General features: G+C 43.9%; 1 protein-coding gene across 7 annotated transcripts in view; it reads right to left on the bottom strand.

Annotated features, from left to right (window-relative positions):
• Window positions 1–24,977, bottom strand: part of LOC116096412 (BEN domain-containing protein 5) — a 1,197,642-nt gene that overhangs the window by 121,417 nt on the left and 1,051,248 nt on the right. For all 7 annotated transcript variants that reach the window (XR_004120993.1, XR_004120994.1, XM_031378205.1 and 4 more), the window contains exon 9: window positions 7,883–7,994. Coding sequence is in view for 5 of the 7 variants with exons in the window: in XM_031378205.1 (XP_031234065.1) it covers window positions 7,883–7,994 (112 nt within the window). In the remaining 2 variants the exon portion in view is untranslated. The remainder of the gene's footprint in view (window positions 1–7,882; window positions 7,995–24,977) is intronic.

Raw genomic sequence — 24,977 nt, 5'->3', positions numbered from 1 at the left:
AGTGATCAGCACCTTCCAGGCCTCCCTGAGAGCAGGACGTGGGTGTCTCCAGTCTGCACACTATTGTAACAGTGTGGCAAGTGGCCTTACTTCTTCACTCATGGCCTGGGCTCCTTTGGTCCACTCTGCACACTGCAGCCTCAGTTAGTTTTCTGAAACACCTATTCTTTATTCATTGGTTCATTCATCATTCAACAGAATATTCTCTGCAGTGCCAGGTTCTGTGCTAGGTCCTGAGGGCACAGAAAATGAACAGAGCAGGCATGGCCTTGAACAGTATGTCAGGGGATGCTGGACTTTATGTGATAGGTAGTAGGGAGTCATTGAAAGGTTCTGAGGGGAGGGAGAGAGACTTCCTTGGATTTAACTTTTAAAGTGGGCCTCTGTAGTTTCTTAACTGAGGAACTGAATGGCTGGAATTTTGACTCATGGATTTCTCTTTTGCCTTACCAGCTCTTCAGCTCTCCCTCCACTGCTCCACTCCTCAAGACTGAGAGAGGCCATATGCTGGAACATTCCTGACAGGCTGTGTTTTATTCTATTGCTTTTAACTTTTTTTTGTTGTTTTACAGCCACGATACTTAATTCAATTAAAAAACATCCTTTTTTAAAGAATGCTCGATGCTTCAATTTTAGTTCTTTGGTCTGATGTGCAAACTCACACATGAGCATCCTCAGACTGCCCCTCATCTGCCTCCACCAGAGGCTCATGATAAATGTTATAGGCTAGCTCCAACAGCCAGCTCCTACCTCCAACCCCCTCCATTCCCTTGTCTGCTCTCCTGGAATGCCTGCTATTTCTCTTCTTTTCTGAAATCTCTTTACTCTTCAAACTCACATGAGGTATTATGCACTCTTAAAGCTCCAGTCTAAATGTCCTCAAATTGCCCTTGATACCACCTACCTCCAGGCCCACTCGGAACATCTGCCCCAGTTCCAGGCTTCTACAGTAGTGTGGTTTGTTTCTTATAACATACCCTCCCTCCTCAGTCAGTGTCTTGGTCTAGAATGTCATAAGGATCTGCCTTTTTCATAATCTAAACCTTTTTGGCTTGGAACTCCCCTTGCAACTTACCCATCAATTTCTATACGCCAGAGGTTACCCAAGGTATTTGCTTATGCTAAGACTGAGGAATATGTGTTGTGTTTTTAGAGGAAATGATGTCTTTTTAAATTTAGTTTCATTACATAAAATGCTACTCAGGGTTTGTCTTGTACGTAGATGTTAAATGTTAGCAGAACTGCAGGTGGGTGGTCCTAGAAAAATCATCCACAGATCGGCTTACATCTGACCTTAAGGTCATAACTGGGTGTAGATATCAGAAGAAGGCTTTGTACGAGAGTAGCTCTGGCTGTTTATGTGCCACAGTCTTTGTCATATTGTTGTGTGTGCTCCAATAAAGTGAAATTCCCTTGGTTAGGGAATGAGCTCTTTCCAGAACGTGGACTTAAAAATAAGAATGGGAAAGAAATACTTGAATGAGTTCCCTTGGTCTTCACTCCACTAAAGATACCAAAATGTCTAAGTGATGCCCCTGAACAAGTTAGATCGGGGGGGGGGCGGGTACAAGTTGGTGACTGGGAAGACAAGGAACCTGGAGCCAAGAAGAGTCTTTGGTGGTCAGAGGCAATGAATCTCAATGGCAGTTATGTAAGACAGAGAGTAGGCACAGAGTCTAAAGGCGGAGTGAGTCACTGAAGATGATGTGAAGCCTGTGTATTCTAGGAAAGGCACTGGGGATAGCATCTTTGCTTCTATCCCTTGGGGCTTGGGATGATCTCAGCAATTACTGCAGGTAAACTCAGGAGAGGGTGTGAGTCACCAGATCAGCTTCTCAGCCATAGAAGGTGATAGAGGGTGGCTTTGGTAGACGAGGGTTTACATACTGAGGCTCCTCGTCTTCAGAGAAACCCAAAGACAGCGAACAGAGGACCAAGGCTTACTCTGTCACTTGCTCAACATTTATGCTGAGCACCTGCTCACTCACAGTCAGAGCTCTGCTAAACACCAGGGACTCTGAAAAATTAGCCATACTCTGCCCTCAGGGAACAACCCATCACAGACTGCAAATAAGAGTCACCCTTTGCAGAGGGAAGCACTGCTGAAGCTGAAACAGAACAGGAAACACTTGGTATCTCAGCTTGAGGGTAGGCCTCTGGGTTAAACACACCTTTTTCAAGAGCATAATTTAATATCAAACGACCTCATTGGGGTGGAGGGTTAGTGAGCCTGGGGCTAGGAAAGCTGCCTCTGAAACCAAGGCCACCACTGACACTAGGACAGTAGGGTGTCAGACTGTCATTGTCCACTGAGAAGGGCATGCACCAGCTCCTTCCAGGGACTTAAGGCACAGATTGTACATTTTACTCCTACTTAACTTCAGGAAGAGCACATCTAATGTCCTGTGTCACCTGTTACCTCTCTATACACACTAAGTTTCCTGTAATTCTTGGGAAGGGTAGCTCATTCTCAGTGTGGCCCAATGCCACACACACTTTGCGTGACAGCAGTTTGAGGTGAAAACTTCAAAGAAAGTCAGTCTCCTGCCCCTCATTGTCACCTGGCACTCCTAATTCAGAGGTAGCCCAGATATGTCCTCGTACTCATGTGCTAGATGACCACAAAAATTTATTTACAGCTGGACAAAATTGAACATTGCTCTCTGACCTTTACCAATGTTCCAACATCTTAGCCAAACCCTGGCTTGGAATTTACCCACCCAGACTAATTGCCTCCGGCATTGTGGGTAGGGCATTGAAGCTTACAGAATGGAAGGCTTATCCCAGGGCAAGGTAAAGTAAAATCCTCATTCTCAGTCACTTACTGCAGCTGAACCACTCCTAGGAATTAGCAAGAGACAGCCTCTACTTCCCCAAAAGATTAGCATAGTGGGTGTTTCACCTAGGATGGGCAGGACCTTGAGCCCAGAGTGTGTGTATGAGAGACAGCAGTCTGCATTCAGCATTCGGACTCGCTCACACTCGGACTAGACCAGAACTTAGATGGACTAGGACTTAGATTCATGCAGTCCATAGCCCCCCACCTCACCCCCTGGGCCCAGAGCGCTTGGGCCCAGGGGGTGCAGCACCAGCTGAGATTCAAGAGAGTGAGCATTCGAGATTCGAGCATTCAGCATTGAGGATTTAAGATTCGAGGCTCTGCCCTCCTGGCTGGTGCACCTGCACATCCCCCCCCCGCCCCCCACACTCTGGCAGGGGCCCATGCGGCCGGAGCATGCTCGGAGCCCAGGGGTGCTGCACCAGTCCAGAGGAGATGGCTGCTGTTTTAGACCTAGTGTGTTTTAGATGGCCTCAGAGGTAACCTGACCACCGAGCTGCCACATTTTTCATCTCTCTTTTTTGCAATGATTGTAAAAGCCTCATGTCATTTTTGAGAAATACACTCAGATCCTACACTACTTGTGTTGAGTCTGTTTGTCACCAGCCGAATCCCGTGCACACCTGGCCAGAACCCATCGTCCCACGGTACAAGGGACCCCATAAGAAACCCCAGTCTGTGGCAGCCCAAGTCAAACTGTGGGCAACTGTGTGTATCCCACAAACCTCTTTCTCTCCCATTGGCTACAATCAGCAGTCCTCATGTTTCCCTCTCTAATGTCTCTCATAGATCCCTCCTCTCTTTCCTCAGCCTACCAGCAGCAGGCTATCCAGGCATTCTCCCATCCCCTTAAAAGACATCGTCCTTGAGGGGTTCTTCTAAAATAGAAGTTCTGTCACTCCTTTGCTTAAACCCCCACAAAAATGAAGCCCACATTGCTCCCTGAGTCATATAGCTGTCTCTTTGGTCTTCTGTTTAGCTCCAGGTCAGTCTCCCAAGTTTGCTCCCAGTCCAGGCAGATGCAGACTCTGGTGTCCTCTGCCCAGAAAGCTCTCCCCTCCCTGGGTATCTTTGTTTTATCAACCCAATGTTGCCCCTTACGCTTTCTATCTCTCATCATAAAAGCTACTTAGAACAAATGCCTGTGAAGCCTGTCTCCACGGGGCTGCAGTGGGACATCTTCTTCAGCAGGAATGTGGAGCAAATGGTAGGTATCTGCACCAGAGTGAGAGCAATGCTCTGATCTCAGATGGTTCTGTTGATTGTCTGTGCAGAGCTACCAGATGCAGGGTGGCTCAAGCCTGGTTGGATAGAGTATACATATCGGTGGACCTCAGCCCTCAGATGGTTGGAACAAAAAGATTTGAAGTTTAATGCCAGCCTACAGTATATATCAAGACTGTGCCAATAGAGGAAGGAAGGAAAGAAAGAAGAAAGGAAGGAACAAGGGACAGAAGGAGGGAGGGAGGGAAGGAGAGAGGGAGGGGAGGAAGAAGGAGGTAATATTCAAGAGAACAAGTAAATAGGAGCTTTCCTAATGGCTCATATAGTTCAGCATCTTGGCACCAAGAAGTTTTATGTATGTATACATGTATAGGACACTGAAGGTTAAGAGCAAAAATATATTTCATGGCATTAGCACATATACTTCTGGGCTCTGCAATGTTTGTAGCTGGACATAAAGATGCCTGTAGATCTCATTCAAACTGTGAACCCAAATCTGCCACTGTACTAGGTACTGTACTAGGTATCACACATCAGTACTGTACAAGGTGGCACACATCAGTAGTAGACTAGGTACCTTAGTAGGCTTTCAACAAAAGAGAATGAATAATTTATCATCCAAATCAGGGTGTTTTTAAAAGTACCAAAGTCATTCTTAAAAACATTGTAGGACAGCCAGCAAGGCCAAGACTTAAGACCATTCTGCTTTTACCCCACGTAGTGCTCCTTTATTGTTGCTAAAGAACCCTGACATGATTGAAATATGCATTTACTTATTTAATGTCTATTTCCCTACTACACTGCAAAATTTCGAGTTTTCTCGCTATCAGAAGTACAGTGCCTGGAATATAGAAATGTGGTCTACAAATATTTGTGGAAAGAAGGGAGAAAAGAACAGAGTCAAAGACTAAGCCTCAGATCTGCTCACAGCTCAAAGGGATCACCTGGTTGGCCCCTTATGAACGCGTGAGCACAGAATAGCCAGGCTGTTCCCACACTTCAGAGTTAAGTCGTTCACCCCACAAAAAGGCAGCGAGGATGAAGGGAACAGAGGGGACAGTGTGGTATCAGGGATCCGTTGGGAGTCGGCTTGATTCCTTATTAATGCCTTTGTTTGGGGCCGAAAGGTGTAGGCCTCTGAGGTAGCTTATACTGTTGTCTTGGCAACCAAGCATACCTCCTGAGAGCTAAACAGCTAATGACAAGTCAAGTGAATATGTGCCATTAACAGTGTCCTGATATCTCTATAGTTCAGTTCTGCTTAAGCTATGTTTTAGAACACAAATGAATATCTAGTTCTTTGTGAGCAAACTGATCACTTCTAAGGATGATAGCTATTGCAGGAATGTCTCTTCCTCTTCAGTACCGTCAGCTGCTTTTCTTGGGTCCCTCTGGTGGTTTGAATAAGAATGGCCCTCATAGTTTCATCAATTCAAATGCTTAAAGCGTGGCACTTTAAGGAAGTGTGGTTTTGCTGAAGCAGGTGTGTCCTTGTTGGAAGAAGTGTGTCACTGGGTGTGGGCTTTGAGGTTTCAGAAGCCCAAGTTAGCCCCAGTGGCTCTCTCTTCCTGCTGCCTGCAGACCCAGATGTAGAACTCTCAGCTACTTCTCCAGCTGTGTGCTGCCAGGCTCCCTGCCAAGATGAAAGTGGACTAAACCTCTGAACCTGTCAGCCACTTCCCAATTCAAGGTTTGCTTTTGTAAGAATTGCCGTGATCATAGTGTGTCTTCACAGCCGTGCAACGTTGACTAAACCATCTCTTTTCCTTTGGCTTCCTCCCCACAAGCTCTTTTCTTTGGATTCGTCAAAAACACCTTTGTCTAGTGATCCCACTCTTGCATCTACTGACCCAGAACCTAGTCTTTCATGCCTTATTATGCCATTCTTTCTACAGACGACAGCTTTGTACCTGCAAGCAATATTATACTGGGCACAATTGAATGTGTCATATTCAACTCAAACCAATTCAACAAGAAGTTGCTGACTATTTTTTATATCCAGATAGGGAAAACTACCTGTCCAGATATTCTCCTTGAGAAGGAGGTAGCAGCAGCAGAAGACATGACACTCTACTGGAGAGAGAAGAACCAGCACAGAGCCTGGGGAGAGCTCTGCAGACTACAGATGCTTCCTGAGAAAACCTAATGCAGTTCTCCTTTCTAAAAGGTGTAGATACAGGACATCTCGGAGAAGGCAAAGTAAGAAGGGGGTTGGATGCACACAGCTGGCTTCCAACTGTGCCAAGAGTGAACTGGAGAAGCAGGATGTATACTAAAGTTGAGGCAGTGTAAGCCCTAACACAGAAAGTGGGGCTAGCCAAGAACTCAGGAAAGAATTATTCACATGTACAAATCAAGAAAACGGTGGCTGGGGCCTATGGGATGGCTCAGTGGGTAAAGGCACTTGCCCCCAAGTCTGAATTGGACTATAGTAGAAGGAAGAACTGACTCACGCATATTATCCTCTGACCACTACGTGCATGCTATGGCAAATGTCCATTCCCGCCCCCCCCCCCCACACCTACCCACACACAAATAGAGTAAAATGACTCTTTAAAAGAAAATGTCAACTATAAAATCAAGGCAACAGTGTTGTACCTGAGGACCTACTTCTGCACTGATCTTTGCTCTAATGTATGCGTTTGTCTCTACGCTCCCATTCCTGCCACTCCCTCATTAGATGCGTTTTTTATTGGCACCTTCAGCAGAGTAAGCAGAACAGGCAACTCTGGTGCGTCTCTGAAGTACCCCAACTCTGGAAACGTGCCTTAGCTATCACCATTTGTCACTTAAGGGAACATCAAAGTCATAACCATCATGGTTAGGAAAGACTTAGGTGTGATTTTACTGGAATGTCATCCGATCAAGTCTCCCAATGCACCATTTTTAATAGTGCAGTTTGGTTTCCCATTGAGTGCTTTCAGTGAGGGAAAGCTCTGAGGTCACACACTCCATCCTGAGGCAGCTCTAACTTGCTACAAAGTTCTATTTCCCTGTGGCCCTACCCCTGCCCACGCATGCTGTCATTCCTGAGCACAAAGGTCAGCTGTACCCTCTTGCTGATAGCGCTTCAGAAACAATGAATCTCACCTGTCTCCTTTTCTACACTACAAATCTGCACTATCTTCTCTGGCTTTCATGGGCAAAGCCCATGTTTCATTGTTTTCATTGTAACACAGCGTGAAGCTGTTTGTATGTTTCCCTTCTCTTTTCCACAACAGCAGGCTCTCTTCTCCAGGACCAGAACCCCAACTCCTATCACATGGGCCCCTACTCACTGCCATCTGTATAAACTCTTGCTTCTTTGGCCACCCCATTGCCCAGAGGTGCAAGTGTCCTCCAAACTAAGTCAGCTTTTTAGGACTGGAAAATAAGAACAAGTCAAGGTAGAAGTGAGACTCACCAGGTGGAACACATGACAGCCATGTTCCCTACATCTGAAATAGGCCATTTCTACACTCTTCACATATATTATATACCACTGGCATTCCACTGGATTCTCTATTTTCCTTCTACTAATTCAAGTTGCGTTTATTTGACTTATCATCCAGGGGCCTTGACAAGTAAGGATGTGTTCCCATGTATCTCCACCACTTCATGGCACTACCACATCCGAGCCAATATTTGAGCGGTGGAGAAAAGACAGGATTGGGAGAAGGCACTGGGTCGGTAAACTTCAGACACGTTCATGCTTAGTATCTTCCTGATTTTGCTGGTGTGTAACCCTAATTTAGAGCTGTCTGAGGACTTCCCTGTACAACCTTCCATTCCCAGATGTGGACAGCAGCCAGCAGCTGCTGAGGGCATTCTGTTACTCACTGGGTCGTTGTACATCTTGATGATGAGCTGTTTCACTCCATGCAGGGTAGGATGGGCCCATGGAGAGGGATCCAGCCAGTGACGATTCAGGTCAAACCCCATCAGGGAGCACCTAGACAAAGCCCAGACTGAGAGTCAGTACAGATGGGACAGGCTGAGCTTCCCACATAGCCAATACAGCTAAGAGAGAGGAAGCCACTTACCTGTCACTTATTGTCTCCCAGAGAGAGTTGTAAGTAGTTTACTAGGATTTACTAATTTAGTGCTTTAACATTTGAGGTCATTTATATTATAATTCTAAACTTATAGAAAAGACAGAATTACAGAGAAGTTCAAAAATATTCCCGTGGCCCAGTCCCACTTTGATCCTTATGAACACAGGCACATTACCCAGCCCAGGCAAAAGAAATGATCAGACCAGAACCACTGGCATCCCTGAGTGTCCCCATTATTCCTTTGTGTTTCATACCTACTGCCAATCTAATGTCTCCAAAATGCGCCACCATTTTTTTATCACTCCTATTGAGACCACCCGAGCTTGTTCTTCCTGTTTCCATCCTTACCTCCTTCCACTCCAATCTTTCACACAATGGTTACATCTTCTTCTTACCTAAGTCAGACCTCTCCTCTAGTGCAATGGCTCCTTGTTACCTAGGGCCTGGAAGTCCAGGTCTTTGCAATAGGCTATGGCTCCCCCGACCCCATCATCCACCAGATTAGCCTTTTTGGCCTGTTTCAACCATCCTCTTGCTTGCTTTGTATCAGATACTGCCATTCTCATGTTCTTCCCACACAGCAGGCATTTCCTTCCTTAAGCACAGTGCCAGGCTGTTACTTTGCCCAGATGCTTGTCTGGGTACCTGAGTGACTCACTGTCTGGCTTATTTCAGTCTTCGCTTCAGTGTCACCTGGAACATGGTGCCTACCTAAACTACGTTGCCCACACTCTCCCTTAGTCATGCCACTCGGGTGAGTATAATTATGACCTTGGCTCTACCTCTCCCTTCTCTTATTCCTTCATGTTTGTTTAAGCCCTGCTTGAACTTGAGTAGGAGGCAGGTATTCTCTGTGCCTCCATACAGCATACACCTTCTCCAGTATAGAATAGGCTACAGAACAACTTCCAAAACCAGTGTGCTGGCTCACACTTCAAATAATTGCTGCGTCATTGTCCAGTCGACCATCTTGGCCCCAGAATGAGTTTTTCTCACAGAGCTGACTATCTTGCCTTCTTATCAAGATTCATCTGTAACTGCCCATTGCTTAGAAAATAAAATTTTGCCAGGTGGTGGTGGCACACACCTTTAATCCCAGCACTTGGGAGGCAGAGGCAGGCAGATTTCTGAGTTCAAGGCCAGCCTGGTCTACAGAGTAAGTTCCAGGACAGCCAGGGCTACACAGAAAAACCCTGTCTCAAAAAACAAAAACAAAAAAACAAAAACAAAAACAAAAAAAACAAAAAAAAAGAAAAGAAAAGAAAAGAAAAGTTTGATCTTAGCAGATCTTTATCTGTGTTCACATGGATGTTATCCAAATCAGCATCTCCTGTCTCTGCACCACAATGCCCATCCTTTTCCTGCCCTAGCACTCTGCCCCTTTAGTATAAGTTTAACAACTGTGTTGCCTTTCTATTTCCCATATGCAGTACAATTTTACTCTCAACCTACTTATAAAATGTACATTCCCACCTATCATCCTTCTTGGGAATAATAAAAACTCCACTGAAGACCTTCCTGCCTTTTAAGATATTTGTTAAGGAGATGGAGAGACAAACAATGATGATTCCATCCTATCCTTTAAAATAAACACAGAGGTAAGTGTAACTAGTGCTTGTTATGCTCACACTTGGAGAGAAAAGTGGAGAAAGGTCTCAGTAAGAAGGTGCCATGTGAGATGGTTTGTTGAAGGAATGGAATTTTTCTCAATGTTGAGGGTAGAAGAAAATGCATAAGCCAAAAAGGGACTGTGAAACCACTCAGGATTTGAGGGAATCGAGAGTAATTTGCTTTGACTGATTCATAGCACGTGGTAAGGAGGTACTGATAGGGGAATCCATAGAAGGAAGTGGGGTGAAATGGGAAGAGCATTGGATGCCTGGCAAGCATTTTACTTATATATTGTGTCTTGTTGCTGTATTTTGATCACCCAAGTGTTGATGCTGGCCTCTTTGGTTACCAAGCAAGAAAAAGACAACGCTAAAATCTCCATCACCAATTCATGTCCTAAGAGCTAAGGACTTTGCTAAGTACTAATGTTTTATGTAAATTAACCCTAATAGCAATCCCATGAGAGAGGTCTGGTATTATTGTCTAGTGACTAGCTAGACAAAATCATTCTTAAGGACACTGTAGTGGGGATTGTGTGAGGAAAAGCATGTAACACACATAGGTCCTGGTACCTCAAACTTGTGCTGTTGTTATTGTACTTTGTTATTCTATACTATATTTTTATGAGTGGGATGGATTACTGTCTTTGCAGCCCAAAGGAGGTTGTAGGGGTAACCATGGTCAGATGAGACCTTTGATGTCTTCCTTTAGTCTAAGAATCAAAAAGATATGAATCCAAAACCGTACTCTTAAGTGTAGTAGGTATCAGTCTATACTTTTGAGGAAATGATCACCACTTAACCCCGTTATCAGATGAGGGATGGTGTAGGATAAAACTTGCTCACTCATGTTACAAGTTAGCGAGATGACGGCTGCACTGTGTCTCCCACTGTAGAAGCCAGATATATCTACCCCTACCCCTTAAAATGTATTATTGTTTTATGTGTATGGGTGTTTTGTCCGCATGTCTGTCTGTATACCACTTGCACACCTGGTGCCCATGAAGACCAGAACAGGGTGTCAGATCCCCTAAAACTAAAGTTATGTTTGCAAGCCACTGTGTGGGTGCTGGGAATTAAACTTGTATCTAGTGAAAGAGCAGCCAATGATCATAAGGACTGAGACATCTTTCCAGCCTCTCTATTCCTTCTTGTTTGTGACCTAAAGCCAGAGAGGTGACAGCAGCAGCAGCAGAAGGGAACCCAGACTTGGGCAATAGCCACTTGTGGTCAGGATTTGGAGTTAGGTGATATAACTTATTGGGGAACGCTATATGCAGCAGAATAGGGGCATCTTAATCCTGTATATTAATGTTTTAACATCACTCACCCTAAAGTTAAAAGTGTTGGAAAGATAGTCTTTGTGGTATTTGAAGGTTGGTCTTTTGGGAGGTAATTATGATTAGATGACATCACAGTATTAGAACATCATGGTAGCTTTAAAAAGAAAGGCAACCCACACCAGCATTGCTGTTTTCTCACCAGACATTTCACCCCCAGAGCTGTGAGCCAAACAACTGTGGATTTTTAGTAAATCACCCAACCTTAGGTGTGCTATGATACCAACAGAAAAGAGACAAAGACATTACCCTTCAGAGCCATTCTGTTCTTTTTTCTTTTTTTTAAATTTAAATTCATAAATTTATTTATTTATTTATTTATTTATTTATTTATTTATTTATTTATATCCCAAATGCTGTCCCCTTCCAGTTCTCCCCTCACAAAATCCCTCCCCTCAATCTCCCTCTCCTCCTCCTCTGAGAGGGTGGAGTACCCCCTGGGTATTCCCCTACCCTGGCAAATCAAGTCTCTGCCAGATTAGGCACATTCTCTCCCACTGAGGTCAGACAAAGCAACCCTGTTGGGAATGGATACCACAGTTGGGTTACAACTTTAGGAAAATCTCTGCTCCAGTTGTTGGGGGACCCACATGGAGACTGAGCTGCATATCTGCTATATATGTGCTCTGAGAACTCCCAGGGGTCCATGTTAGTTGACTCTGTTGGTCTCCCTGGGGTTTCAAGCTGAACTCTAGCTTTTGTTTGGTGCTATAAGTCCTTCCCTGTATGTACCTTTTCTGCTTAAGGAGTTGGAGACAGTCCTTATTACTTGGGCTGAATGCATTCCTAACCATCTGGCCCTTTGGGCAAATTAATTGGAAATTCAAGGAAGATCCTGTATTATCTATCCCCTGATTTCTAGTCACCAAGCAGATGCATGACCTGAGTTCTGTGCACACCAAGCTCTCTTAGCCCTTACTGAACATGTAACAATTTGGAAAGGAACATAGCATTAGTAACGGTACTTAACTGTATCTCATTGCTCTTCAGTGCTGTTTAGTTGTGTGCTTGTTTGCTGTTCTCAACAGTGTCAGACCCAGGCCATCAGCTTGCTCTAGGGTATCCCTATGACCTAGAAGCCACATCATCCCCCAGTCTAATCCACTTTAGACAGCTCTATTTGGATATTCTCCCAGTAACTTCTTACATCAGGCTCAGCCCTGACCCAGGAGCTGCACATAACAGAGAGGCTATATGGTGGAGACTGGGGGCTTTCAGACTCATAAGTGGGTTTAAGTTTTGGCTGTCTGCCTTCTCAACTATGACCTTTACAAAATCTCTTTTTAAATACCCCTCTGGGCTTCTATATTATCATAGGTATAATGAGGATAATAACCCTGACCTTCTGGATTGTGTACATGAACTAATGTATACAAATGCCCCAGTAAAACCCCCAGTACTGGGTAAACTAGAATAAATGATGGCCAATGACGACAGTGGCCATGGTGATAATTGTAGCATCATTCAAATGATCTAAACTTAAATGTTACCTCCTTAAGGAGACATGGGAGAAGTCTACACTCCCTACAAATATGAGGTAGCTGCTTTTATTTTTCCCCCTGCAGCAACATTACTTCTGTAGCAGGGTGAAATTACAACACACGGTCAGTGTTGGCTCTATTCTATTGGATCATCAATTGCCTGTATTTTGTGCCTGACACGAAGCCTGTGTTTTGGTAAACACTGAAGAAATAATTATTGAATGGAAATGGAAATGTCCATTTCCAATCTTGTATGGTATACCTCTTATGAATCCAGCCTATGTAGGTGGGCTCTTTTCCCAAGTGCCCACAGTAGACAAGCTATTTCACAGAAGCCACACACTAATATTCTGCGGGGCCTGTACTAGAATCCTGGTCCTGTGCCATGTGGTCTTCTTTTTAACTAATGCAGCTTTCAGAGTGTCTCTTTGATTTTAAAAAAGAGTGAATGAAGGGTCTGGAAAGATAACCCCAGAGTCAAGAACCTTGAAGGAAATAATTATTTCCAGTAAAGTTTATTCAAATTACAATGATTTCTATTGTAGGAAACAGGTTGGCACCATCTGTTTCTTTTATTTTCTTTTGTTTGTTTGTTTTAATGTAAGCTTCTTTTTAAAACTTACATTTATTTGTTTATGCATGAGTGTCTGTGTGTGTTTATGAGAGAGAGAGCGAGAGGGGAGAAGTGTATGACGTGGGTGTATCACAGCATGAATACGGAGGTCAGAGGATGACTTTATGGAATTAGTTTCTTTTGTGAAACTTTATGTGTGTTCTGGGGATTGATTAAGTTTTCAGGCTTGTACATCAAGCACTTTTATGTTCTGAGCCATCTTGCTGACTGACATAATTTTTAAAGCTTGCAGATAGTTACCACTGTATTAACATTAATTGTATGCATTTCTCAAGGTTGGAGTCTGTTATAGGACTCAGAAATGGTAGTCAACGTACAAGAGAGTATCCCAGGTAGAAAGCATGGCCATGCAAAGCTAGAAAGGCGTGTTATACTGTGTCTCCTGCTGGCTATAAAGGCTAGACAGCCAAGGTTCATGGTTCAGACTCTTTTCTGAAGATAGAGTGATGAAGAAGATGATTTCTCACGCCTCCAGCTACCAGTTTATAGTCACAGGGTGAAAAAAACTGTCTTTTTCGTGCTCTTCTAGTCTGGCTATTTTTAACATTAATTTTCATCATGAGTTCAGAATTAAGACCTATGTTCTGACATAGGGGCTCTTCACGGTACCAGTGTGATAAAACAGCTGACATTAAAACAATATTCGAAAATGTATGAAGGTCAGGTGACTACATACTACATCAGTTCTTGCTGTTGAGTTGGAAGCACTATTGAGTCTCTTTTTCTTTCTTCTCCCAAACTGTGAGCTAGCTGTATGAGGGCAGGGATAATGTCCAAGTCCTTGGAGTGATGTCACTCCCCAATCCAACATAATCTACTCTGTCTAAGTGTCATGGAGTTTCAACATACATATCAGATGAATGAAAGGATTCATAAATGCATGAAGAAATGCTCTGCAGGTCTATAAATAGGCCTAGGCAATTCCTTACATGGAACCAGGAGCAATATAACAGTGCTTCAGACAGTGATGGACTTCACTGCTGCCTTTGTACATTCTAAGTACACTCTAGAATGCTTGCACCCGGGAAAAAAAATCACCTAACACATTTCTCCGACCAGATTCTTCTTCTGAAGTGGTAAATTGACCATAGTTTGAATACAGGTGTCTGTTAAATAGTGAACAACCCCACTGCAGTCAAGGGAGGTAGGTATTCCTTATCCTTGTTTATAAACAAAGAAAGAAAAATCCAAGTAGGGTTTGACCTTGAGAAGGTCCCTTGATGACTAGGATATAGAGCTAGATTCAAACCAGATCTTGTTGATGCCACATGGCCCACATGGTCTGGCTATGAGGTCCCACTATCTGTTGTGTGAGACTATGTGATCTATGAAAGGAACACTGTGCTGCTCATTCATCTCTTCTTGTCCTTCTCACTTCCTTCTTTGTCCAACAGCAGAAACACACTGTTACAAAGAATGTCACACAAGTAGCAAATAAATAGTTCCATTTTGGGAAGGATACTGCTCCTCCTCCTTGTTGCAATGATGACAGCCGAAACGAGCAATGATTTCAATTCTCCTCTTTATGATTTCCTTTGCATTTCTTTGAAAAAAAAATAGAGAAAAAGCAGCATAGTGGCTCCAATCAATCTTCTGAATACCATGAGGCTGCATACTCCTGGGAGCATTGACATTGACAAGCAAAGATGTATGGGACATGAATGCAATTGTCCCCCAAACACAGCAGTTTTTCAGCATTACCAATGATTTGTATTGGATTAAGTATATTTGCACCAAAAGCAAAATAAATATTGCTTTATTTAATGCCACAAAAGGTTGAGATTCAATTGCCCTTGGCCTGAGGCAACTTCTAGCTCTATTGATTGGCCAGTGTCAGAATGGCAGACAATCTGTCATTAACAGCCCCTGAAAAGTGCTTAGCAAGTGGCCTGTGCTCTGCTGTGCTACAGATAAATGCAGTGCCCTTTATGCCAAATAAGAAGAATCATAACACATCCACTCATCATCACGCCAAGGTGTTACAGCATTTCCCTCCCATCTCTTCAGAGATTAGCACTGTGATCAGGATGGTTGTGCTGGATAGGCTGATGTCAACTTAACATATGATAAATTCAGCTGAGAGGAGGGAAACTCATTTAAGAAAATGTCTCCATAAGACTGGGCTGTAGGCAAGCCTGACTACATTTTTGTAATTAGTAATTGATAGGGAGGACCCATCCAATCATGGTGATGCCATCCCTAGATTAGTGGTCCTGTGTTCTATAAGAAATCTTGCAGGGGAAGCCATAGGGAACAAGCCAGTAAGGAGCATATCTCCATGGCCTCTGTATCAGCTCCTGTCTCCAGGCTCCTGCCCTATTTGAATTCCTGCCCTAACGTCCTTCAGTGATGAACAGTGAGTGCTGGGGAAGTGTAAGCTAAAGAAACCCTTTCCTCAGACCACCCAGAGACTGTCCCACCTGGGAATCCATCCCATGTACAGTCATTAAAACCAGACACTATTGTGGATGCCAACAAGTGCTTGTTGTTAGGAGCCTGATATAACTGTCTCCTGAGAGGCTCTGCCAGTGCCTGACAAATACAGAGGTGGATGCTCTCAGCCAACCATTGGACTGAGCACAAGGTCCTCAATGGAGGAGCTAGAAAAAAGGACTGAAGGAGCTGAAGGAGCTTGCAGTCCCATAGGAGGAACAACAATATGAACCAACAAGTACCCCTAGAGCTCCCAGGGACTAAACCACCAACCAAAGAGTACACATGGTGGGAATTCATGGCTCCAGCTGCATATGTAACAGAGGATGGCCTAGTCGGTCATCAATGGGAGGAGAGGCCCTTGGTCCTGAGAAGGCTCGATGCCCCAGGGTAGGGGAATGCCAGGTGAGGGAAGTAGGAGTGGGTGGTTTGGTGAGCAGGGGGAAGGTGGATGGGATAGGGGGTTTTCAGCGGGGAAACTAGGAAAGGGAATAACATTTGAAATATAAATAAAGAAAATATCTAATTAGAAAGGAAGAAAGATAGATAGAAAGAAAGAAAGAAACCCTTTCTTTCTCAACTTGCTTTTTTGTTCGTAGAGTTTCATCACAGAAATAGAAACCTCAACTAAGACAATAGTGAAGACTTCAGAATCCTCTGAAGATGGATAAGAACATGGCTTTCAAAATCAGAAAGATGTAGGTTTAAGTCCTAGGTTTTCCACTAAGTAGCTTTGTGACTTTGCACAAATTCATTTGTTTGTTAGAACACCTTCAAAAAGCTAGAAGGAGAGAGAATGTACTTCACTCCCACGGAGTCATTGCTCTGCTAGCAGAGTTTCCACACAACTGATGCTCAGAGGAGCCCATAAGTAGATGCTCAGATGGCTAGGGAGTGTATCCATTGTCCAATAAGGACAATTAACAACAGTAGGACTTGAACCCAGCCCTCCAACTCCAAAATTTAAGTTCTCTGCCTTTATTTGACTCTTTTGAAGTAGTCTTGGGAGTCAGGGTAGATCTTAACAGACTGTCTCCCAGGTGAGAGGATGACAGTGAGGTCAACAGTCTTATTTTAATGCATCTTTGTTAATTCTTCAAGCATTTCGTATTCTGTATTTTGATCATATTTGTCCTGCTTCTCTTCTTAACCCCCTCCATTCCATCCTATCTCTCTACTTCGACTTCATGTCCTCTTGTCTTACACCCACCATCATGTTTGAAAATGGGGAAACTAAGTTACAAATAAGAAACTAGTGTGAAGATATCTGTATATGAATTGTTAAAAGGCATCCCTTCCAGCCTGACAAGGTACAAACTGAAGTCTCTTTTAGGTGGACATCATACAAACCTCATGACATTTTAGTAAGACTTTGAACTGGGAGTAGAGTCTCAATCTCCCTGACAAGAACCTCTGTGCAGTGTACAAACAGCATATCCATGTGGGTCCTCATCTTTCGCTGCTTAGTAGCAAAACCAGAACTCTGGCTTCTTGTCTCTGAGTTGAAGAAAGGCAGAACATACTGGGCTCCAGGGATTTCCCAGCATTGCAACCTAACACATCCTCAGAGCTAGTCACCACCTATAAGAACCCAAAATTCTATCAGATGTTATCCATACCCTCACAGACAGGGAGCCTGGAGTCAAGAGTGAAGATGGGCAAGGTCATGGGCTATGTGATAGTAGATTTGAAAGTTTACTTTGGAATCAAGAGGATAGCTTTCTCTCCATAAAAACATTGATAAAGGGTTTATTCTTTTTTTTCAATCCTGAGGGATGACATTATCTTAAGGAGCTCACTGCCCTTGAAATTGGCTAGGAGTTTAATTGAAACTAGGAATTGGCTATTGCAATTTCCTAGGTGAAATGGGAAAGAATAAACATGAGGAGAAAGATATCCTTCATGTCTTCCCCATATATGAGCTGACAAGTTCCTCACCTACCTGTTCTAAGGACCTGGAATCTAAATATGGACATAGGAGCTGTGTTGCCTGAGAAAATATTGGCTTGTCTATTATCCTTGTGGTTAGACTTTCCCTGAACAGGAAAGTGAGGATTTTCCCTCCTCAGAGGGTTGCTGTGAGGATCAAACGGCACGGCCCCCATAGATGCTGAGGACAACATCTAGTTTAAGGTATGTGTTACACACCTATTAGCAGCTTTCAAGGTCTGATGATTAGGGTCCTGTACAGTCTGGTCCTTACTTCTTGCCCTGTGTCACCAATACGTACACCATGCAAGGTAAGCATGGATAAGGCTTATAAGCTAATTGCAGAAGGAGGTCCTTGATATGATGACTGATAAAATTCCCATTGAATCTCAAGCTCAAGATAAGCTTGAAAAGCTCTTGAGCCTCTACTGTCCACCCAGCTGGTGCCTTTTGCATGGTACATGAACTGCCCAGTGTATAGAGGCCAGAGCCTAAAAATGTGTAGAGCTCACACGTCATTCTCCGAGGGTCTTTATTCACTTAAGTCCCCAGGGGTCAGTACAGAGTCTGGGTTTTATTCCTTGATTGCTAGTAATCTCCAGGGACCATATGCAGGAGGCATACTCCCCTGTGTGTATCAGCTTCCTTTTCTGAAGTCAGATGGGAGATAAGGATCTCTCTCCTTGGTTTAGGACAGTTTGTGGTGGAATACCCCCACCCAAACACACACTCCTCTCAGTCTCAATGGTGACTCTCATTCCCTTCCTTTCCACTCCATTGCTACTCCTTCCTGTGGGAGGGATGGGCTTGTCTGATTGGCCAACTCAAATAACTGAGCCTGTTGGGCCTAGCCTCCTCAGGAGTGTTTGGCATTTTGTTTTGAGTTTGACATTATGTCTTGAGTTTGCTTTCTTTTGTGTGGTTCTGGAAATGGAACCTGGGCATGGTAGGCAAGTGTTCTACCACCAAGCTCTACCCTCAGTCCTTGGCATGTTTGCTTTTGGATATTAACATGGAGCCCTGCAGAAAAGTTCTACATTGGCCTGCTCTTCACCACATTATGTGCTTTCTGGAAGGTGTTCACTTTCTCTACTTGTGGCTCATGGGATATTAAATTTTGGGGTAAACCAAATAGAAGCCAGTCTGCAGACGATGTCTTTCAAATTCTGCCTTCATCAACAATAGAACTAGTGTCCCTATCTCTGCCTTTCTGGTTCCTCCATTTCTTATAAGTTAAGCAGTAAGGAGAGAATGAAAACAGAAGCCTGTTACCTATCATCTCTTTAACTTCGGTGGCATGAGACACAGCGGACACTGACAACAGCATCTGACAGCTCTGTTGGTTCAACCAATGCTCCACACTACTATCAACACTGTTCACTGTTATTCCTTCAGAGTATGCCACTGCTCCCTTCCTCAGGCCAATGTTTACTCTTCATTAAAGACTCATACAACATATGATGTCATTCAGGACATCCCCCTGACTGTCCCCATCTTACTGTCCCACAGGAGTTAAAATGTGAGAATGTGACCTCTCACCCCAGAATGGGCCAAGCCTACCTTACACTTCTAGTGCTTGATAGCAAGTATGTGCTTGGCGAAGATGGAAGGAAGGAAGGAAGGAAGGAAGGAAGGAAGGAAGGAAGGAAGGAAGGAAGGGAGGGAGGAAGGAAGGAAGGAAGGAAGGAAGAAAGGAAGGAAGGAAGGGAAGAAAGAAGGAAGGGAGGAAGGGAGGGAGGAAGGGAAGAAAGAAGGAAGGGAGGAAGGGAGGGAGGAAAAGAGGGAGGGAGAGAAGGAGAGAGAGAGAGAGGGAGGAAGGGAGGGAGGAAGGGAGAGAGGGAGGGAGAGAGGGAGAGAGGAAAGGAGGGAGAGAAGGAGGAGAGAGGGAGGGAAGTAGATGCAATGGAAAGAGGGAAGCAGAGGAAAGAACAAATGTATTGGGAAGGCTTCTTCAGCAGATGCAGAGTGCCAGCAAAGGCCAGATCTCAGCAAGAATGAGCACCTGAATGGCCTTGGAAAAAAGAGAAGATGTAGCAGGGAAGAACATGAGAAGAACATGGAAGAATGCTTGGTGATCTCAGGTACCTTCTGATGGTCAGTGTGAACCACAGAAAGATTTTACACTGAGATCTTGTGCTAGGTGAGCAGTAGTTTAGAGACTAAGACCAGAAATGACAACATTCTTGATTTCAGCCCATTGATTTGCTCCTCTAGATTCCCCAGCTACCAATTCCTGGTTGCTACTACCCCAGAGACTGTTTTTTACTGTAGAATCAATTATTAAAACCAACTTGCTATCACCTCCAACTTCACAATGTGATCTGGCTGCTTGCAGGACAGAGAGGGGAGCTGCCTCCACAGACATCTAGCCATCTGGCCTTTTCTGAGAAACTTGGCTGGGAAGCTCATTTGAATAATTGGTTTTGGCGGTGTACACTTGTGGGTTAGACACTCAATTATACCAAGGGCCCAAGTGTCCTTTCAGTCTCCATAAAATCATCACTCAGGTAACATAAAGCAGGAGAGTCTCTGGGAGATAAGGGTCTGTCTGGCCTTGCCCTTTGCTCTGGTTGCATCTGAAGTATGTGACTCTTATGACCTTCAATGAGCTATTAACTTTGTCTATGACCTATGCCTCATAACTCCTATCCTGCCTCTATCACAGGCTTCTCAAAAGGGCTCTATGAAAAGATGGGGGAGTTGTGACTCAACCAAATAAATGAAAGGGGTGGACTTAAGTAAAGATTTAGGCAAAGGAAAATCCAATGCAGAATAGTCAAGTGCATACGGGCTCTGTCAGGATTATGACCCCCAGAATGAGGTTGTGATAGATCCTCCCCAGCCCTATTCCACAAATTAGATCAGTGTGCTAGAGGGAGTTAGATATTGTACCCCAGTTTCCTTGTCTGTCAATATGAAATAATGGTTCAGTTGTGCTTATGGCTAAATGAAACAATAAGTGCAAAATTCTTGGAATAGTACATATTAGCTACCATCATTATCACCATTATGACCATCATTCAGTCCTAGACACCAAGCCTCAAAGAAGATGATGACAAACATCTGGAGTATGTTTAGAGGACAGCAGGAAGGACAGGGTATGAGATTATGTACAACAAGTTGAAAGATCCTGAGCACATCAACCTACAGAGCAGGAGCTGGCATTGGTGAGAAAGAAGAAAAAGCAAAGACACATGATCTTCAAACAACTGAATGGCTGCTGTGTAGAAATTAATCAGGACCAGAGTGAGCCTTCAGAAAGCAGAGACAGATAGCTTGAATAGGAAGTCCCTTCTAACAGGAAGAGGGAGCACCAGTACAGCTGATCTTTAGAATGTGGGGGGTCACTGTGCCTGATATTCTAGTCAGGGGACATGCCAGCAGCCCTCAAAGATGTTTGGGGGGGGGAATCAAAAAAGGTGATAACATTTGAAATGTACATAAAGGAAATATCCAATACAAAAGATGCTGCTGCGGGACCTCTGTGCTGGACAAGGCACTGCACCAGATATTTGTCCATGATGCTGTAAGACAAGAAAGGTAGTGGAGACAGGGGAAAGGGAGCTGGCAGATCCCTCAGTGGACCTGCTATGGAGCATCGTTTTCCATTTCTAGCTCAAGGGAAAAAGTGACGTTTTGATATTGACACAGAACAAACAGAATATGAATATTATATAGTCTATACAGTTGACTTTATGTTCCATTCTATTTTGAACAGCTTAAAATGACCTTAATTCCTTCTCTAGATTCTGAGATGAAAGAGGCAGAGCAGTTACAATGTCTGTGTCTGTCTGTCTGTCTGTCTGTCTGTCTGTCTTTTCGCTGTGTTAGAAACACTTCCCTTGGCATTTCAGTCTCACTATAGTTAATGTCGTTTCGCTGTTATCCCTTGTATCCTTTTGTGTCTGTTGAATCCTTACGATTCCCTCATACTTAACACTGTTTTTCACCTGTGTATATATATGAGCATACATGACTTTATTATTTGTACCATATGTGTGCAGGAGCCTATGGAGGTTATAAAGAACTTAAGTGTCAAATCCCTTAGAACTGGAGTTACAGGTGGCTGTAAGCAACCATGTGGATGCTGGGAATCAAATCCAGGTCCTCTGTAAGAGCAGAGAGCCCTCTTAAGTGCTGAGCCATCTCTCCAGTCACAGGTCGCCTATCCTTTAAAAGCCTCCCCTTGTCACCCCTAATCAGAAAGAAGAGAGGCCCTCTCAGCTTCAAGAGACAGTACAGCACAAGGTCAAAGATGACCTTGTTCTCCTGCATACACTAATGTGGATGACCTTTTATGCCAGGGAACATAGGGCAGATTCTTTACTACCTCTGTGGCCTATTGTTCTCCTGTGTTTAAAATGGGGCTGTCATACCAACTCCCTCCCTTTTGCTTTTTCAAGATCCAGTGCAGGGCACTAACACCTAGAAAGTCCCCAGTAAACCTAGCTGAGATGGGATATAATGTACTGAAGCATCTTTGCTACAGTAGGATCCCAGGGCCAAGAGACATACTGACCCCCAGCCTTTGCAACTCCCTGAGAGGCAAAATGACCCCCAGCCTTTGCAACTACTATAGCATCTGGTTCTACCAGAGTGTGCCGTACAGCTGGGGCAATAAGCAGAATCATTTCTGTACCACCCAGAGAGGTCCGTTCCACCCCCACCTCCACACTCCTAAGATGCACTGAGGTCTTCAGAAGATGAGAAATTTCACAGCATCCTGCTATCTTTTGGGTAACTGCGTATTTTATGATGACTAATAGGCAATTACTATGGTAATATTGCAATTCAGCATGTGTGAGGTTTGGGAAATGAGAAATTATGGGTAACTACTTTGGACTCATTTCTATGGTAACAAAAAGTAATTGTCATTAAATACCAGTTATTCTGAGGCTGTACCTGGTAATTATAGATTTTTATGCCCAGAAACATAAATAAAACCAATAAATTTATTCCGAGGTCTATGACTGTTTACTTATACGTGGCTCTATGGAATACACAATGACAAACACCTAATTAAGAAATGCAAACCCAACACAGAATTTCATATTGTCATATGGAGATGGAGGGTCTGTTTTTTCAGAGGAAAGGCATTACCAATGCTCAGGAATACAACAGGATGCAGGGGCGGGTAGGGCTGCCTTCCCTGTAGAGGAAGCTATGAGAAAGGAGATGGAGGCAAGGAGAGTGGGCAGGTCCCTCGGTCTGCATGGAAAACCTTGTTTTCTGCAACTCAGTCCAGTTGTTTACTGATTTAAAGCCGGTCTGCCAAGGTTCTCCAACCTCAATGGTCTGACAGCTCCTCTCAGCTCCTTGGCTCTAAGATGCCGAAGTTACAGTATCTATCCCTCAAGACATGAGTTGCCGGATACTCTAAGAATTCTTTGAAAACATCCATATTGCAAAGTCAATAGTCATGCTGTTTGTTTTTAATGTGGTAAAGTACAATATAACATAGTTTCCCATATTAACCACAGTAAGCATGTAGTTCAATGACATTAAACACCCATGATGGGTTGTTAGCAGCCCTATCACCCATCTCTGCTGACTCTAGACATGTTAACCTGTACACGGTGACTTCTTCTTCTCCCCTGCCCAAAGCCCCAGGCAACCATCATGGTACTTTCTGTCTCTGTGATTTGAATGACTACATGAACTACCTCCTATAAGTAGATTCGTACAATATTTGTCTTCCTGTGAGTCATTTGTTTCGGTTGGTATCACTATTCTCCAGGTTCATTCATAGCGTAGGCATGCTTCTCCCAACAGAGCCTTTCCCCAGAGCATCTACTGGGTAATAAAAGCTGCCTTCTACTACATTTAGTTCCCCCAAGAAGGCTGGGGAAAATTGAGGCCTGGGGTGAAATTTGTGTTGTCCTAAGACAGCAAGCCCTGGAGACTAAAGAGAAACCTGCTTGCGTTCTCGGCTCCCACCTAACGCTGGTAAAAGAGTTAGAACCCAGAGACCTTAGATATAAGCCTGGAGCCTTGTCAGTGGCCCTCCACATTCTTAGGCTCAGTCTCCCATTTCCTGTAGTAGATATAATAAAAACTGACTTTCCTTTCTCTGTTATATGATCACATGTGATGTTTAAATGTCTTTAAAAGTACTGGCCTCTATGAGATAACAAAGTGGTACCTGAGAATTCAGGATCTGTTAGGTCCTAACAGCAGCTCATCCTGTTAAGTCAGAAGAGCATTCATGTCATAACACTATGCGATTAAACAGTTGGGCTTGGAGGCTGACAGCTTCTGGCCATAGTTCCTCTCTTCTGGGGATTTTTAGCTTTGTGTTGCAGCACAATCATTACATGCCACTGCTTAGTTTATTTGTTCATTCAGAAAATGGAGATAAAGGACCCATTCTGTGTCAGCTACTGTGGCGGGCTTGACAGGGAACAAGGCAGACAACATCCTGACAATAGGTTTATGGTGTGGAAGTGGAGACAATGTTAGAAAAAGTCACATATATACATGATTACAAATCAGGTCAAGACAATCCAAGGTGCTATGAAAGAGTGCAATGGGGAGCCCGCTATCTATTGCAAGTGCTGGGAAGGCCTTTTTGTGAAGTAGCTGGAGACCTAACATCTGCAGGGGGAAAGGGGAAGTGGAATTGGAGTGTTGTGTGCAAGGTAGAGTGCATACTTGCCCCATGTCTTTATTATACACAATAACGGTTATGTATTGTCATACCATCTGGTATAATAATTGTAAGAGCTGCTGTGGAATATACTGTGGTCGCTGCATATTGTGATATAAACTTTAATATAGGCTGCATATACTCTTAGTGCAGCTATAGTCTGGAACCATACACAGTAATCTAGCTAGTAGACTCTGCTGCTCTTTAACATAATGAATATTCTCAGAATAGTATAGCAACCATCTGCTGCTATTATGTTCTGGGGTAAAGTAAGTATGCATATTCTCTCCCCCTTCTCTCTCTCTCTCTCTCTCTCTCTCTCTCTCTCTCTCTCTCTCTCTTGCCCCCCTTCTTTCTCTCTCTCTCTGTCCTCCATAGCCCAAGGTCCCCTCAAAGTCACTGTGTAGCCAAGGATGACCTTGAATTTCTGACCTTCCTGACTCTACCTCCCTGAGTGCTAGAATTAAAGGCATATGGCACTATGTCTGGCTTTATGTGGTGATGAATATTGAACCCAGGAATCTGTGAGTGCTAGGCAATAAATTTACCAACTAAGGTACACTCCCATGTTTTATCTTCTCTACTTGACTATTAGTATCATAGTGTAGGCAATGTATTATTAAGTATATAGGCTGAGGTAATAGAACTGGGCAAACTTTTTTCTTCTATATTAGATCACATGTTTCATTAATGTGGAGAAAAGAGGATGAGGAGTAGGGAGGGATGGAGAGAGGGGAAGGGAGGGATGGAGGAGGGGGGGAGGGAGGTGAGGCCATATCAGTTACCCAAGGCCCTGGAGCATAGAGA

This window comes from Mastomys coucha, unplaced genomic scaffold (assembly GCF_008632895.1).
Source record: "Mastomys coucha isolate ucsf_1 unplaced genomic scaffold, UCSF_Mcou_1 pScaffold18, whole genome shotgun sequence".
NCBI classification, from domain to species: domain Eukaryota; kingdom Metazoa; phylum Chordata; class Mammalia; order Rodentia; family Muridae; genus Mastomys; species Mastomys coucha.
The sequence above is the reverse complement of the archived record's forward strand: the minus strand, read 5'-3'. Positions and strand labels throughout refer to the sequence as shown.